Below are 14,003 nucleotides of genomic sequence, written 5' to 3' on the forward strand. Positions count from 1 at the left end.
AATGTTACTGCTATTCAACACTGAACCAGAGGAACTAGCCACACAATAAAAACACCACCACCAAAAAAGAACTATAAAGAACGCACTCAAAATGCTAAGGGTTACATAAAACAGTTTGGTGACTGAGTCTAGCACTGAATACTTTTTAGTGTTTTGGGCTGCAGTGTGTGTAATGTATACTCAATCTGGTTTTATAGTCCAGGAGCTCGAATGCTTTCCAAAGTTCAAAAAACCTGATAGCAGTGGCCTGCTCTATGAGAGGATCACTATGAAAAGTTGAACCAACACAGTGATAAGGTGGGTCATGTGAGGCAGACCTGGCTCTGCTGACTGCCACCTGCCTGAGGTTTTATGACACAGCTCCTCAGCAGATCAAGAGTCAAATAGATATTATATGCTCCTGACCTTGGCTACCTTCTGTGATAAATTACAAAAGTGTAATCCTATACTGGTGAGGTTACTTTAGAGAATTTCCACTAAATTGGCCTAATTGGTATTTAGAAAGGCTTCAAGCAACAGAAAATACAAGTCGTCAACATATGAAGAGAAAGCCTATCACTCTGATGATATTGCAGCTATTGGAAGTCATAAAAGAATAAGGTAAAAAGAGGACTGGGATTATTAATAAGTTCAAAAGCGTGAGTCAACAAAGTGGTTCTTAACTGGAAGATTCTAACCTGTGCTGAAGCCAACATGGCTGTATTTCTAAAGGCTCCTCCAGTGATCCTGATGTATGTAGCTGGTTGGAACCACCAATATTTAAGAGACAATCATTTATAGCTATACTGAGAATCTTGCAAGAACTGACAAGCAACAAACTTAAAAAATTCCTGTACTGTTTCAAATGGATTGTGTACCTCGTGTTTTTCAAATAAGCATTTTAAGGAAAATCTAAAACCAAGATCTATGTTAATTACATTTCACTGAAAATGTACAATTACAATGTACATTGTACACTGATGTGAAATTTCGTTACAACTTCAGATTACATCACAGCATCTGTAAGCAGGATGTCTGTCATGAAGCAGAGTTGCTGACACTAAGGCTACAGATAACTTCATGAAGCTTTCAATATTTTTAGTCCAGAAGCATAATCTGATATTTTATCAATTATGTAAGAAAGATGAATCTGTACTTTTTTTTTTTTTTTTTTTTTTTTTTTAAGATGACGTTTTGCTCTTGTTGCCCAGGCTGGAGAGCAATGGTCCAATCTCAGCTCACCACAACTTCCACCTCCTGGGTTCAAGCGATTCTCCTGCCTGTCTCCTGAGTAGCTGGGATTACTGGTGTGCACCACCACACCCAGCTAATTTTGTGTTTTTAGTAGAGGTGGGGTTTCTCCATGTTGGTCGGTCTGGTCTTGAACTCCTGACATCAGGTGATCCGCCTATCTCAGCCTGCCAAAGTGCTGAGATTACAGGCGTGAGCCACTGTGCCTGGCTGAATCTGTACTTTTTTTGACATTATTTGCCCAATAATAATCTGACTGATGAGAGTCCTCATGGTTTCTTTAAAATTAGAAGAGAAAAAACAGAATCACTGTTCTTGTCCTGGGATATTTGTGCATAGTGAAACACCAAAGTGTGGGCGCTACACATCTTACTGAAGTATTGGAATGACTGCAGGACCTTTCAGAGGTGGCTTTTACTCATGGGATGCTGAGTATGAATGAAAACCTGACTGACTAAGGCCAGCTAAAATATAGTTCTCTTAGATCATTGCAAGGGAGCTCCTCCAACTTTGGATCTTATTTGTGGAAACAGCTTTGTCACCTACCTGCCTGCAAAAAGGACTTCTTTAATCCAGCCAATGAATCAAGATGTCATCCAGAAGTTCAAGAGTGGGAGAGTGGACATCTTTCACTCACAAATTAATGAATTTTGACTGCAGTGTGTGGAACTTTCAGGCTCCTTTTGATCTTAAAGATGCAGTATTTATGCTTCTGTAACAGCATGGAAGGATATTAAAGGATGTTACCCTATGAGGAATCTTAACAAAACTATGGCCAGTGTTATGTTTATGAAGTACTTGTCAAAGGAGGAGTCTGAAAGATGTAATATAAAAAAGTATCCCTATTTAAAGTATTAATCATCAAATTTTATCAAAAAGCTATATGAGAAGAAACAAAGAAACTAAATGAAGTAAATTTTAAAATTCCAGTAGCAGAAGACCTATGGGTGGATAAACTTCAGTACTATAAACCAGAGATGCCCACAAGGAATGAACAAAGAAAAATATGGAAAGCATTTCCACAGGAGGCACTGCCACGAAGCAGGCATCAGGTTACCAATTGTATAACAAAGTTTACTGTCTTTGCTGAGCCCAAGTCACTACGTTACTGTAGAAGTTATGGATCTATACACTGGAATCAATCATTTCTATTGGAAAAAAATAGCAGCATGAAGAACTAGTCTGTATCATAAAAATTTAAGCAGAAAGAATCACTGCTATAACTATTGCAACTCTAGGTAAGGATCTTAGTGAAGATAACCTTGATCCCTGTTCTACAGCCTGATAATGATCCCAAGGAGTGTTTACCTGACTAACAGTGCAGAATCTACTATACTTTATTTTCAGACAGTAAGTGAATTTATTTACTATTAAGAAATAAACTTTAAAAAGACTGTATTGCTTAAGCCTAAGTTACAATTATGTACCTCTTGAAAAGAAAAGTTACAAATACTTTTGCTATACAATTTCTATAAATATAATACCAAACGATAAAAGCTGTTCTGCAAAGCATGATTTTCATATATTATCTCTACAGTGTTATGTTTCTTTTTTTTTCCCCCTTTGGTCCTCTTAGTGCTTAAGAGCAAGGTAAGTATCTTTTAAGGTACAGAAAATTTACTTATACACATGCATCCTCAGATACATACACTGATACATTTTAATGTGTTTACAATATAGTTACAGTTTTGCTGGAATATACTTTTATTATACCAGTTATTTAAATTACTACCATATGTTTTATGGTACAAAATAGAAAATGTCAGTACAATTAATAATTTATTTGTATGGCCCAGACCATGCTGGGTGAATGGATTTTTCATTATAAATACACAGCTGATCTATTTTTCTTACTTAAACAGTAAAAGAACACATGCTTCACTCAGTTAATTGACATGTAGTCACTAACTGACAAGGGGGCTAACAGGAGACACGGCTCTTTGTTTTTCTCTACCCTTTTAAGAGATTTTTAAAAATGGTTTATTAAAATTACATTTGTATAGAAACAGAATGTACAAAATTGTATGATCATCTGGAATCTTCCTTCATCGTGTCATGACTGTTAAGATACATAGACAAAACTATTTACTTTCACAAAAACTGCCTAGAATATACCTGTCCTTGGAAAAATGCTCAATTTCGTTTCATCAATATTATTCAGAAATAGAAACTCAGTATTTTGAGAATCTTAATGAAGTCCATGAAAAGTTTTTAACCACTTTAACTTTTTATGAAATCACACCTTGCCAGAAAATATTATGCTTTTAATATATATTTTAGTTTTCTGCCAGCTTTCTTAAAAGGTAAGATTACTTTAACTCAATCCATCAATTAAAAAGGGCAGGTTATATATTCTTCATCACAAAATACAAGCAAATGACTGGAGGTTAAATATACGCCATAACTCATAAGCTCGTATTCACAGCATTACAGGTTCTTCCTGGTAACCTGTCAAGAAATAATCTGACAAACTACTGGCTCTTTTAGCATATAGTGCTTACTTCTCTAAGGTATGAGGCTAGTAATTCTACAATCATTAAAGCTCATGTACTTCGAGGCTTCTGGTAAACAAAAGAGTAAAATTTATACATGTAAAATTAGTCACAATATTTAATATTTTTATATTTACCTGAATTGTGGTATTTTTTCCCAATATATTCAAATGCAAAGAGTAGCTGGAGGTCTGTTGGCTGGGAATAATGAGCTATTGCAAGGCATACCTAGGAAAAATTCTACATTTAGAATTTGTTTTTAACACACTTAATTAAATGAAATGTACAATAAGGCCTTGGGTACTGGGAGCATCATCTTGGGGCAGTGATAGATACTATTTACATGGTTTTCTGTTGACCTAGAATATAAAATTGCTCCTTAAGGCCAGGTATCTCATTCACTGTTGTGCCCCCAAGACATTGTTTATCTTTAGTTAGCACATGGCAAGTATTCAGTAAGTATTTGCTGAGTTGAATTTTAATTGGAAAGTAATTTTAGTCCAATAAAGAAAACCTGAAACTAAAGAAGAATTCTCCAAAAAGACAGTGACAACATATTCACTACAAAAAAGGAAGAAAAAAGTTTCATTTTTGGTGGACTATAAAGGATTAATATAAGGCATAAGACACTGAAGTTTACACCCCATGGATTAAAAAATCTAAATAGAGAAACATATTTACAAAAAATTAAAATTAGCAAGAAACTCCAAAAATTCAAGGGTTGCTCAAAGCCGTTCATAAAAAATAAAAACAAATCATACACAAAACTGTGTTTAAGCATTCTTAGGTCTGGGGCTGTGTTCCCTATGGTGGAAAACATGCGGGCTTCAGAGTCAAACAGATCAGCGGGGGCCTGAATCCCAGCTCTATCAAGCACTTGCTATATAACATGTGTGAAGTCAATTCCTCCCTCCTAGCCTCAGTTTGCTCACTTGTAAAACAAAGTAATACCTAGGCTGTGGTAAGAATTAATAAGCTTAATGCTCGCTAGGCCTTCGGAGGAGCTCCATATATGGAAATATGGCTGTTATTATTCTCAACTGCTGCTAGATAGAACGAAGGATGGTGCTCTAGGCTTATAAACCCTGGACCAGAACATGGGAGAAAACACTCTTCAGTGAGCAAAGATGAAAGGAGAAATTTAAGACATATGCAAGAACACAGCAGAAAATCTTACTTTAAAAGATTAACTATCATTTAGAAGGTAAAGTGTTAAGCCAGAATGGTATACTCTTGACAGTGAGGAAGTAAGAAAAGTTAATCGTTAGTTCAGGGCAAATTAGTGGTGTTTGGGGTGGGGGTTAATGTACATTCCATTAACCAGTAAGCATGTGTCAGCTTGTTTAAACTACAATTTAAAAGTCTTCTATAGAATAGATGTTTTCTGTCTCACTAAGTTAAAATATACAAACAAGAGGACAGAATTTGTCATTCGTTTTGACCAAAAAGAAAAAAAAAAACCTGCTTCTTGAAACTCAGGTGGTATCTTGACTTCTTAATACCTACAGGAGAGCTTTCTATGATGGTCCCACCTGGAAAATTTAGGAGCTGGTTATCTACATTCCCATTCCTAATCTTTTCAACAGTTTTCCATAAAGCATTCTAACAGCAAAACTACTGAAATCTATACCTTGAAAAAGTTCTCTTCACTTCCTGTTCCTTTGGGCACCGTTTAGCTTTGCTGCACTCTTCTCCAGACACTTCACATCTGTGCATTCTGCTACACTGCCATAGCCATGTCCTTAGGCCATACTCACCTTATGGCACCTCTGTGGGCTTCCCCACATTCTAGAAATCCACAGCACTTAAGAATTACCTACTAATGATGTAATTTTGACTAATAAGTTTGCTCTCTTAATAATCTGCTGTGGTTCTCAGACATTTGCGTAACAAATTAAATCTCCTCATTCTTGATTCTTCACAAAACTGGCTCTCCTCATCAGACAAGTGTTACCTTCCCAATATTCTCTCAGTTATCTCAGGTCAGAGAAAAACAGGTTTGTACACATTCTGTCTGACTTAGCCCCCAGCCATCTCCTCTGTCACACTCTTTGCCTGGCAAGTCCTACTCCTTTTAGCCAACTATGCTAAGAAATTTTCATGTCTGTTCAACACTACTCTCTTCACAAGCCTTCCTAGAAGGAGCCAATTTCAGAGTATTAATTCCAGAAACCTACAACAACAGTTTCAATATAAAGTGTCTCTTTAGTTAGTTGTGCTTATGTTGCTTTATTTCCAAGGTATTCACATAATAGTTATGATGCGGATGAAAAGCAGGACATAGGTGGTTCTTTATACTTCTACTATTAAGGTCCATTCCTTCAGGGTAAATGCCACATTTCTCATTCATTTAACAAATATTTACTGAGTACCTACAATGTTCTAAGCCCTGGAGATTCAGTGAACAAAACAGACACTAATCCCTATCCTCAGGAAGCTTACACTCTAGTGGGAAGACAGACACTAAACAAGATGAAGGAGAAAAAATACAGAAAGTTAGATAACTATGAATGCTAAAGGAGAAAAAAAATAGAGCAGGGAAGGGGAATATGAAGTGTTATAGTGAGAGAAGAGGGAAGCAGGTTAAAAAGTAGAGTAGGAGACCAATAAAGACCTCTCTACACAGACTTGAGTAAAGCCCTGAAGATATTTGTATTTTGTAGCATCATTTCAGTAGCTTTCTAAAGCTGCTCTGTGACCAACAGTGGCTACACTAATACTAGCTGACAAAAGTAATTACCAATATATTAACGAAAATGCTCCAAGCCAATAATAATAATGTCTATCACATTCTCTAAAACAATTAGAAAGCAGTCACATGCTCTGTTTACAGAAAAGAAATTCACAGATGATTGATTATGGACTTTTTTTTTTGTGGCCATGAGGCAAAAAAGAAACAAAGCCTATTTTCAAGGCAAAATGCAACACAGCGTATTTTTCAAAAGCCCCTTAAAAACAGCACAACATCACATTAGGTTAGGAAACAAATGAGTATGTCTAATAGCATCTACATTGAAAGAAGTCTATAAAAATGTTATAAAACTGCAAGTCAGTTTAATTACTGACTTATTTTTTGGGGGGTGGCAGAACTTGAACTAAATTTATTTAGTTTTTCAGTAGTCAATTGCAGGTGTATAACTTATGTTCATATGACCTAAGTAAGGGGTCTCTTTGGGTACACACACTAAGGCACATACAAACTTGTGCACTTGGATTGTCTTCAGGCTGTTACTGTGGAACACTCTTAGAAGAGAAGGAAAGCCAGGGCCCCATTCTTTGTACTTTTTCATACACACTATTTTAAAAACCTAAGTCCAGATTCCTACATTCCATCCTAAGAGTTTTTGAAAGATCTGAAATAGTTCATTTGTTCTAGCTACCATGGGAAATGAAGAAAATGTTGGTATTAAAGACATTAAATTACAGTAAATATTTTTTTGGAGAAAAAGAGTAAACTACTTTTAAATCAACTTTTAACCAAAGCTGATAATCTTCTCTGGACAGAAGCCAGAAGTAGCCACAGTAGATGGTTTCTAAGACCACCTGGGGTATAGTACCAAAGAAGCCCAAATCCAGGAAACACTCAAACCTCATTAAGTTCTATCTCATTTGCAAACAAAAGTGGTTTCCTTTATTTCTGTGGCCTGAAAGCCACCAAAAAATAAGTATCAGATTCAAGTCAAAAATGACAATTAGAAGGCCAACTTGTTCTTTAATTAGATGAATGGAATTCACTTCTATAAAGTATGCCTGAACAAGTGGTTCACAACGAACTAATCAGAGGACACAGTGGAGACAAAGGGCATATATTTCACTTGTCATGATGTATCTACATATTTATCTACATAGACAGGTATATAGATAAATCATTAAAAACTTTTTTTTATCCTTCAGTTTTGAGCAAAGGTTCTGCAAAAAAAAAAAAAAAAAAAAAAGTGGCTTAAAGTTGCTATGAGGTTAGCTGTCCAATTCTGCATCACCAAATTCCTTCTTTCTTTATATAGACCTTTCCCAAGTATCACTATTTTCCTGTGACAGCTCAAGGATAACGAGGATGAGTATAAGTGAGTACTAGTGCACAAAGCAATCTAATTTTGTCGTAATACAAATGAGACAATGTCAACAAGACAATCAGAAGGTTTTAGAGCATTTAACAAAATGTGAACCAATTTAGTATTTTCAAATTTCATTTTTCACAACAAAAATATAAATGTATTAAGTATTTCAAAATTAATCAATGGTTTACCCACCAGAGAACTTCAAAAATGCATTTGGTCATTTTAAAGCAACTGATAAAATATCAAAGCATTCTCCAGAGAAAACAGTATTTCAAAGCTTCCAGGAAGTAAAAATAAGCCATAACTTCCTAACTGCTACCAAATTTTAGAGGAAAAATTTTTGCTTGAAATAAAAGAATACGCCAGAATTTTTGTTTTTAATTCACAAAGTCATCAAGATTCGGTAGCCACATACAACTTAACCATGTGTTTGAAACGTGTAAATCAGAAAACAAAAACAAAATTCTATATTCTCATTGCATCTGTTTATTCTGTACCCTCCCCTGCCCTGCAACCCCCATGACTATACAAAAGACAAAGAGCCACATGCTTTTTATCTTTTAGAATACTGGGGAAAAGATTTTTGTCTGACACTTGGTCTTAGAAAAGGACACATGAGGGACTAGGCTGTTTCGTGCAGACGGTTTAGCGAGGCCCTCTCCATGAATCAGCAGCACAACACACGGGATATGCTGAATTTCCACAGCACTTATTATGCTCTGTTCATCTGGAAATCAATTGTGTAGAAACAACTTTTATGCAGCCACTTTGTACTATTACTTTTCATTTTTTTCATGCTTTCTCTTCTTCACTAGATTTAAGTTCTCTACGGCAAGAAACTGCATCTTATCCTTTAAACTTGCAAAATTTGGCACACTGCCTCAACATCAAAAATGACCAACAAGTACAACAGACAGCTCAAGAACTACCAAATAATTATCATTTCTACTCATTAAAATAGTGTCAACTTAAAAATACAGTAAAAGAGAGAGAATTAAACTTTCTGAAAGAGATTAGGCCAATTCTATCAATTTCTTTAAGAATATGGTGTCCTAACTCAATCTAACAAGTTTTGTGATATACCGAATCTTGAGATGCTACACATCTGGTTTTCATAAGCAGGTCTTTGATGCTTTAATCAATTAAATTACAAGCATAAATAAGCTTGAGGAAGTAATTTGTCTAAAATATTTTATGTACAGTCTAATACATAATGAATTTGAAGTCCTTCTATGTAAGAATAGCCATGTTAAATTAGTAAAATGCCAAAACTTAAAAAGCACAATCGAACAGGTGAAAGAAGATTTAAGAGTTATCGAGATGATTTTTCGATAACGCAGCATGCTGAGAGATGGCTGTACATACTATTTGAAAACTTTTACCCATAGAGGAGCCTACAACCACTCTACTATGCTAGACAGTTACATATTTTCAGACGTATTTTCAGATATTCATCTCCTGCTTGCATTCCCGTAAAGAAACTGTTGGTTCTCATTCTAAAAACAAATCTACCACCTCTTCACCGAGTATATGAAGACGGCTGCCTTACAATATTTTTGACAGCCTTATTTTGATATCAACAGAAAATATACTGCAGTCAGTTGACTGACCATGGAAAACAAAGGCACTCATTGCTTAGTGGTGCAAAGGCTGCCTCCATTCTGAGAGAAAGCCACTTCCTGTTCTACCGAGATCCTGTTGCTCTACTCTCAATACACACAAGCAGGCTTCCTACTGGAAAGTCTGTTACTCTGCATTGCTGCAGCACAGACTAGAACAGAGTCAACTGATAAGCTAGACTTACCTTATGTAAGGTTTAGCTAAGTATATAGTTACAGGAAAGGCCTAATAATTATTAGTGGTTTAAAGGAATATTATGAATTGACTTGAGTGACACTTCAACACGGGCAACTCAAAGCTGGTAGCTTTTTAACTCCCTTATTTTTCCCCGGCCTTCCAGATGTTTTATCACCCTACTTCTAAAGTATGAATCAAAGCCAAAAAAGTTCCTCTTCTTTGATTCCATGTTTTGCTTGGCCAGAAGAGTAAAACTGGTAGACCTAATATGCTGCTCCTGTTCTAGTCTGTGCTGCAGCAAATAAAGAGTAACAGACTTTCCAGTAGTAATATACTATAATTAAGGTTTGTTTAGGCTTTTAAAGTTCTGCAGTACTGAATTAAAAGCCTAAACAAACCTTAATTACAGTATACTGCCAACTTTTCAACCTTTTTAACCAAGAAAGAAACTGATAACTAATGACCTTAATGTAAAAAAAAAAAAAAATGCTAATTTCCACATGTGAGTCTTTAACATTTTAGAAGCTGATTAAAAATTATATAGAATACTTTAAAACAGCCATAAAATAATCCAAGGAAATAATTCTATTAATATTCTTGTCTTTGACTTTACTTAAGAAGGTATCTAATAACTTCTTCTAAAAAACATCTGAGCAATTGAGAAATGAAAACTGCCATACAGAACTGAAATCAGAAAATGTAGTGCAGGACCCAGAACGTCATAAAATTTAACGGTATTACCTTTTTAGCACTTTCAGGACCTGATTCATCAAAGCGAAATCTGACAATTCTGAAGTCTTTACAATAAATAATTAACTCTGTTGGATTAAATTTCAGTTTCTGGTTGGGGCCTAGGACTTTCTGTTTCCTCTTGTGGTCATTTACTAAAAAAGAAAAAAACAAAAAACAAAAAAAAATAAAATGCATAACAATTATTTCTTATTACTCATCCTATATTACAAATTCTTAGTGAAAATAATTGCAAGGTCACCCATCACTTGTACTCTGCTTGTCTAGAATATTTCATACTTGTCTATAACTCCTAGAACTTGGGGGGTGGTTTTACTTTTGCTTTGGAAGATACTTTAAATGATCATTTATATAAAACCACCAGTTAGATACATTTAATGATTAAAATTTTAATTAAAAAGAGGACAAAAAACTTAGAAACCATAGAAAGCTACATTTTATATCCTCCTTTTAAAATAATTTATTGACGTTTCCCTGTTTCATTAATGTTCCTAGGATTCAAAAAAATGGCAAAAGTAAACTTACAGAAATAAAACTCCAATCCAAGTATGTTGAGAGGTGTGAAGTTATTTTCAAACAATACTTCTAGACTGGAATCAACGTTTAGAGTATGTACAGAATACTACATACCTGTGACAATTTGCTCAATACATGTTAAAGGGACATCATGGTCACCAAGAAGAAGGTTTCTGTAATGGAATTTCTGGAATAAAAAATTATGTTCATATTAATTCTTTCCCCAATAATCTCACAATGGTAGTATAAGCCTTAAACTGTGACAACTATCTGTTTTATATACATATATATATATACACACATACATATATATATATATATACACATACATACATACATACAAACAAACAAACAAACAAACAAACAAATAAATAAAAGACGGGGTTTCACCAGGTTGGTTAGGCTGGTCTTGAACTCCCGACTTCAGGTGATCCACCCGCCTTGGCCTCCAAAGTGCGTGGATTACAGGCGTGAGCCACCACACCCAGCCATGACAACTATCTCTACAAACCATAAAATGCTTTTGTCTAGGTAGCTGAGGCCATTCTAATGTTTACAGAACTTAGGTTAAAATGTACACCACAATCTTAATATCCAAGATAGGGAATATCATCAATCACTTTACCAGCAAACATCTGCATGTCTAGATCTGGATGAGCTGGCCACAACATATTAAAGAAAAAAGGGCCCTTAGGTCATCAGATTTTAAATGGGTAAAATCGTGTTCTAGTTTCACAATGAAGATTTTAAAAGTGGAAAATAATTATCTTTTTAAAGCACAAAGTCCACTAGAAATAAAAACCTTTAGAAAAAGATTTTGGCAAACCATAGCTCTTTTTTTTTTTTTTAAACTTGTTAACAAACACTTCATACGCATTTTCAAACTAAGGACATAGTTAACACTATCAATCTGCTGTCAGTAGGCCATTGGTTTATTTTTTTCCTAATAGCGGTACTGGATTTAAGCTGCTCCTGGTATCTGCTTCTTATTCACAGTGAAATCTGGGGCCAAGGATCACTGTGAAGCTAAAAACAAAGAGAAACACCCAAAGCCTACATCCAAATAAGCTATTGTCCCTACACAGTAGATATCTTTAAGTCCCTTAAATTTAGTCTAAATAATCTGGGCACGGTGGCTCACACCTGTAATCTCAGCACTTTGGGAGGTCGAGGCAGGCGGATCACCTGAGGTCTGGTGTTCGAGACCAGCCCAACCAACATGGAAACCCGTCTCTACTAAAAATACGAAATTAGCCGGGCATGGTGGCACACGCCTGTAATCCCAGCTATCTGGGAGGCTGAGACAGCAGAATCACTTGAACCCAGGAAACGGTGGTTGCAGTGAGCTGAGATCGCGCCACTGCTCTCCAGCCTGGGCAATAAGAGCAAAAACTCCGCCTCAAAAAAAGAAAAGAAAAGAAACTTTAGTCTAAATATGCCTACCCAAGACTGTAATGAACACACAAATATAGCACAGTAAATATTTGTGCAGTACAGTAATATAGTAAATTAGTGGATGACTACATGAAATATACTTACACTAAATTATTAGACCCTTAAATTAAAAAGTTTATAGTTCATATGCAAATATTTCATTAGAGAACAATTACTATTATAAAGAAAGATCTATGGGTAACTGTGTATAATACTTTATAAATCAAAAAGAAAATGGCTGGGAGAAAGTCCAGGGTTTTTAAGTTAATCACATGAACGCCTGAACTTCTAAAAACCAAAATTTATGAAACTATTACTTTCCAGTAAGAACTTAAAATATCAAGAGGGCTATTAAATTTTTAAATCGATACTTTTCTTCACTCTTCCTAGAAGCTAGAATTTGAATTTTAGGAAAAGAACTAATCAATTAAAAAAAAAAAGGTAGGCTGGGTGTAGTGGCTCATGCCTGTACTCTGGCACTTTAGAAGGCCGAGGCGGGCAGAATGCTTGAGCTCAGTCTGGGAAACATAACAAAACCCTGTCTCTACAAAAATAAAAAAGTTAGCCGGGAGTGGCAGCATGAGCCTGTACTCCTCCAGCTACTCAGGAGGCTGAGGTGGTAGGACGGCTTGAGCCCAGGAAGCAGAGGCTGCAGTGAGCCGAGATCATGCCACTGCACTCCAGCCTGGGAGACAGAGCGAGACCCAGGCTCAAAACAAACCAACCAAAACCCAACAACAAACAAACCAATGAAATCAGTAAAATGTGTGCCATTTATAAAATCATTTAGCAAGTAATTTTTTCTCTTTATGTCATTTTTATAAGCGGGTTAAAAGATCTGGAAAAGAGGGAATAACTTCCTTAAAGAAAAGGACACATAATCAATGATCACAGAGGATAAATAAAGCAAGGTGACTTACAATCCTCTCATTAATTATACTCCTCAAGCAAGTTCCAACATTCTTCTTAAACTTTAAATTTTAATATAATTTATCCCAAACATTACCTAATAATTTTATCATTTTTCCATACCTATGTTTTATAATATATACTGCTTAGAGTTGAAAACCTTGATACAATTAAACAGCATACAAATAAAACACACCTGTAACGGCATTGGGTCATCTGTAATAAAGGAGATTTTGAAGTTACTGCATATCAGCTTTCCCCACAAATCGTACTGGCTTGTGTCTGTTGCGATGCATTTTCTCACAAAATTGACTTCATTTACGACAATTTCTCCTTCAAAAAAAGAAAAATATTGTGTAAGCTACTTTGTTAATAAAATACTAATGGTCACTGTGGGACCTAGAAGGAGTGTTTCAAGAGGACACTGATGAGGATAGTAAGAACATTCACTGTTGTCCACCAGGTGCCAGGCACTGTACACACTTTACAGCCTCCTAAAGCGAACAGTAATGACAAGGCATTGTTCTCTTGTTCTCCAAGGTGTGGAAAGAGGCAAAAATAGCTCAGGGGTCTGAGCTGGTTGAACTAGAAAGACTGACCTGAGTGTACTTGTACTTTTTTTCCTATGCCATACTACCTCTCATTATTTATCAGTTGGAAGACTTTCTGGAGAAGAAATAAACTACACCTTCTTCTTCAGCGTATTTCTTGATGGAATATGTGTGTTCTATTAACACATGACTTGATCTCTCAAACCAATGTCTTTGATCCCTCTTCTAAGGAAGGAGAAACAGAGCTCAGCTTCCCTGAATGTAAA

General features: G+C 35.6%; 1 protein-coding gene across 4 annotated transcripts in view; it reads right to left on the bottom strand.

The window, feature by feature from the left end:
• The window catches only part of MTMR10 (myotubularin related protein 10), a 52,392-nt gene that overhangs the window by 23,471 nt on the left and 14,918 nt on the right, over positions 1-14,003 (bottom strand). For 3 of the 4 annotated variants that reach the window (XM_032259948.1, XM_032259946.1, XM_032259947.1), the window contains 4 exons: positions 13,383-13,519; positions 10,958-11,030; positions 10,319-10,461; positions 3,860-3,950 (listed from right to left, as the gene is read on the bottom strand). In XM_032259948.1, coding sequence (XP_032115839.1) covers positions 3,860-3,950; positions 10,319-10,461; positions 10,958-11,030; positions 13,383-13,519 — 444 coding nt within the window. The remainder of the gene's footprint in view (positions 1-3,859; positions 3,951-10,318; positions 10,462-10,957; positions 11,031-13,382; positions 13,520-14,003) is intronic. The other variant, XM_032259949.1, reaches the window with a different exon arrangement.

The sequence above is a fragment of the Sapajus apella genome, unplaced genomic scaffold (genome assembly GCF_009761245.1).
Source record: "Sapajus apella isolate SASKATOON/1434 unplaced genomic scaffold, GSC_monkey_1.0 scaffold113, whole genome shotgun sequence".
Lineage (NCBI taxonomy): Eukaryota > Metazoa > Chordata > Mammalia > Primates > Cebidae > Sapajus > Sapajus apella.